Genomic DNA, 4,119 nt, shown 5'->3' with positions numbered 1-4,119 from the left:
TCCAGTCTGACTCGAGCCGACTTTACGGATTTACATTTACGGACAGACTTGAACAGCAGAGAGTCGGAGTATTGATATTAACCAACTATGATCTCAATACGGATTATTTTGGAGTCTCCGTGTGCGCATCATTGCTGCCATGAGATTTGTTTCAGCCTGCTAAACGTCCGTGAGCGATAAAGAGAAATCTTCCAGTTGACACAGCGAAGAGTGTGCGCGCGTGCACTGGCGCAAGGGCGCAGCGGGGAAATGCACTTCACCGCCAGCGCGCTCCTGCCCGGCGCTGATGGCGCACGCAATTACACCGGCGAGAATGACACTCTAATGCCCAGGGACAGCCATGTGACAATGGGCGGCAACGCGGCCAACTTCAGCGACCCCGTGAGTAATACATCAGACCCGTTCGGGCGTAACGAGGAAGTGGCCAAAATTGAGATCACCGTCCTGAGCATTACTTTCGTGGTGGCAGTGGTGGGAAACGTGAGCGTGCTCCTGGCGCTGAACAACAGCTCCAAGAGGAAAAAGAAAAGCTCCAGAGTTCACCTCTTCATCAAGCACTTGAGCCTGGCAGACCTCGTCGTGGCCTTCTTCCAGGTGTTGCCCCAACTGTGCTGGGAGATCACCTTCCGCTTCTACGGCCCAGACTTCCTCTGCCGGATTGTCAAGCACCTGCAGGTCCTGGGCATGTTCGCTTCTACCTACATGATGGTGATGATGACCCTGGACCGCTATATAGCCATCTGTCACCCACTCAAGACACTGCAGCAGCCCACACAGCGTGCGTACGTCATGATCGCGTCCACCTGGGCGTCCAGCCTGGTGCTGAGCGCGCCACAGTACTTCATCTTCTCCCTGAGCGAGATCCAGAACGGCTCGGACGTTTACGACTGCTGGGGACACTTCATTGAGCCGTGGGGCGTGCGCGCCTACATCACCTGGATCACCACCGGGATCTTCCTGATTCCCGTGGTGGTGCTGGTGATCTGCTATGGGTTCATCTGCCGCAGCATCTGGATGAACGTGAAGTACAAGACCCAGAGGCGAGCTGCCGCGGCCGAGGCCCCGCACAGGAGCGGTCTGATCGGCAAGGCGTCCGTGAGCAGCGTCACCATAATATCCCGCGCCAAACTCAGAACCGTGAAGATGACTTTCGTGATTGTACTGGCATACATTGTGTGCTGGGCTCCGTTCTTCATCGTGCAGATGTGGTCGGTGTGGGACGTAAACTTCTCCTGGGACGGTAAGTTGAAGTCCCCCTCTCAACCTCATGACCTGTGCACTGTCTAGACTCCCCGGCGCTCCGCTGAAACGATCCCATTACAGTAAACGGGAGGCTAATTGTTAAAAAATGAGAGGCGCGTCTCTTTGCATAGCTCCACACTTAGATCACGCTGCTCTGGCCTGGCCACATACATATGGGAAGTTTACACGTCTACACATCGCGACCATTGTGTGCTGCTGTACCCATTATCGTCTTCCTATATTTTTTTCAGAACGAAATTAATTTTGGGGTTTTGGCATAACATCAAATAAACGAAGCAGACAGGTTGGAACATGTTGGACATGTCACCGACTTAAATCCAATCAAGCGGAATGGATAATGGCTTGGCTCACGAATTATAGAAACAATACAGGTTCTAAAAGTGTGTGTGTGTGTGTGTGTGTGAGAGAGAGAGAGAGAGAGAGCCAGCCATAACATGATCTCATAGGCCACATAAGGGAAATGTGTGTGTGTGTTTGTGCGCGCACATGATTTGCAAATGTATGAGAACCATCTCATTCCGTGTGGAGACTGTTTTGTTATTCCCAAGGTAGTGCTATCGAAGAACAACGCAGATGGACCGTAAACACAAGCATTTTAATCCACGATATTTTTCTCTCTTCACCAACAGATTCTGAGAACACGGCTGTCACGCTATCCGCATTGCTGGCGAGCCTCAACAGCTGCTGCAACCCCTGGATCTACATGCTCTTCAGCGGACATCTGCTTTACGACTTCGCGCGTTTCTTCCCGTGCTGTAACAGACTTGGTCGCGCGTGCCGCAAGGATTCGGACGGCAGCTTGCGCAGGACCACCCTGCTCACGAGACTGCCGGCCACTCGAAACCCAAACGAGGGTTCCGACACATGGAAGGATTGTGACAACTCGCGGAAGTCCAGCCAGTCACTGCCGATGGAGGGAAACAGCAGGTGAACTGGTAGAGGCACACGAATTGCGTTATGACCTTATGTGCTCAATGAGAAAAAAACATTTAAAGAATATCACCAATACATTGCTTTTCTTAGTTATTTAAATGTATCGAAAATAAACAATTGTTGTATAAGAAGCCCCGCTACAAGAACAACTCTATCCAAGCCTGACCAATATCACCGTCACTTGCATAAAGTAGATAGATAGATAGATAGATAGATAGATAGATACTTTATTGATCCCCAAGTAGGCCTAGCTGTTCAATTCTGGAGAAGCTCGTGATGTGAGCTGCCAAAAGAAAGGCATACGCCGACCGCTCGTGCGTCTAGACAGACCAGAGCGAATGTGTAAATACGAGAAAAATCCATTCAAAACGTCTTCAACTGTGAGAACTGTGTACCTCGAACTTTGAAACCCTCGAGTGTTGTTTGTATGCACTTCTGTAACAAAGCCCACCCTAACGTGGTTTCCGTGATTGTTTGGACTGAATATGCTGTGGACGCATTCTATTGCACTTTTATATGACCGCATGACTGTCAGGATTATTAGTGTTTTGCATTTATGTTGAATTTTTTATATTTTGGCTTGTTTTGATTGTTTCGTTTTTGTTTTCAGGGCTGTCCAATGATTGGTTGTCTCAACACACATTTAGAGCAGCAAGTTAGCACTTATAATGATAATGTGTGTGTGTCTGTGTGTGTGTGTGTGTGTGTGTGTGTGTGCATGAGAGAGAGAGAGAGAGAGAGAGATATGCTGGTTTGTGTGTTAAAAATGTCATTTGAATCTACTAAAAAAATGTTATGAACATGCCAGGCGTATAAATATGCTATGCTTTTATGATTATGGTCAGTCATACACAAACTGCCAGAAAGTATCCAGTCCAGATGAAGAATGTTTCTATGAAAGCTTGGGGATTATCCATTAACACTCCAAATTATGGACCTATGACATCATGCTTCCTCCCCACTGATCAATCATTCAAGTCGCCAAATAAGACACATTCCTTTGCTCACATTATACTATGTGGTGTGTTTGTGTGTGTGTGTTTGTGTGTGTGTGTGTGCATGCTTGCGTAAGTCACCAAATAAGACACATTCCTTTGCGCTTATCTCATCTGACACTCACCCTTGGTGCACTCTCTGTAAAGAAATATATATAAAATGACTATATAAAAAGAATGACTATATAAAAAGACCATCAGCTACAGTGTTTTGTGGTGTGTTTGTGTTTGCGCTAGTTACTGAGGACCAAGAGTGAAGAACAAAATGTTTCTCTCACACACACACATCCAGAGAGAGAAAGAGTGAGAGAGAATGAGAGAGAGAGAACGAGATACAGAGGAATGGAGAGAGAGAGAGAGAGAGGAATGGAGAAAGAGAGAGAACGAGAGACAGAGGGATGGAGAGAGAGAGAGAACGAGAGAGGAATGGAGAAAGAGAGAGAACGAGAGACAGAGGGATGGAGAGAGAGAGAGAACGAGAGAGGAATGGAGAAGGAGAGAGAGAGAAAGAGAGAGAGAGGAATGGAGAAAGAGAGAGAGAACGAGAGAGAGGAATGGAGAGAGAGAGAGAGAACGAGAGACAGAGGGATGGAGAGAGAGAGAGAACGAGAGAGGAATGGAGAAGGAGAGAGAGAGAAAGAGAGAGAGAGGAATGGAGAAAGAGAGAGAGAGAACGAGAGACAGAGGAATGGAGAGAGAGAGAGAGAGAACGAGAGAGAGAGGGATGGAGAAAGAGAGAGAGAACGAGAGACAGAGGGATGGTGAGAGAGAGAGAGACTGTGACCAATAAAAGGCTGGAATTGGTTCAGTATTACAGCATCAACTCCAAGACCCCCACTGTTTGCACTTGTGTGTGTGTGTGTGTGTGTGTGTGTGTGTGTGTGTGTGTGTGTGTGTGTGCATGTGTGTGTTTTATGCATAAGGGGTG

General features: G+C 47.7%; 1 protein-coding gene across 1 annotated transcript; it reads left to right on the top strand.

Moving 5' to 3' along the window:
* On the top strand, window positions 1-3,307 carry LOC121698497 (arg8-vasotocin receptor-like). The gene is made up of 2 exons (XM_042080658.1): window positions 1-1,240; window positions 1,893-3,307. The coding sequence occupies exons 1-2, from the start codon at window positions 250-252 to the stop codon at window positions 2,192-2,194; spliced, it is 1,293 nt and encodes a 430-aa protein (XP_041936592.1). The 5' UTR covers window positions 1-249; the 3' UTR covers window positions 2,195-3,307.
* Window positions 3,308-4,119: the final 812 nt, after the last annotated feature.

The sequence above is a fragment of the Alosa sapidissima genome, chromosome 23 (assembly GCF_018492685.1).
Source record: "Alosa sapidissima isolate fAloSap1 chromosome 23, fAloSap1.pri, whole genome shotgun sequence".
NCBI classification, from domain to species: Eukaryota; Metazoa; Chordata; class Actinopteri; order Clupeiformes; family Clupeidae; genus Alosa; species Alosa sapidissima.
This window is presented reverse-complemented; position numbering and strand designations above follow the sequence as displayed.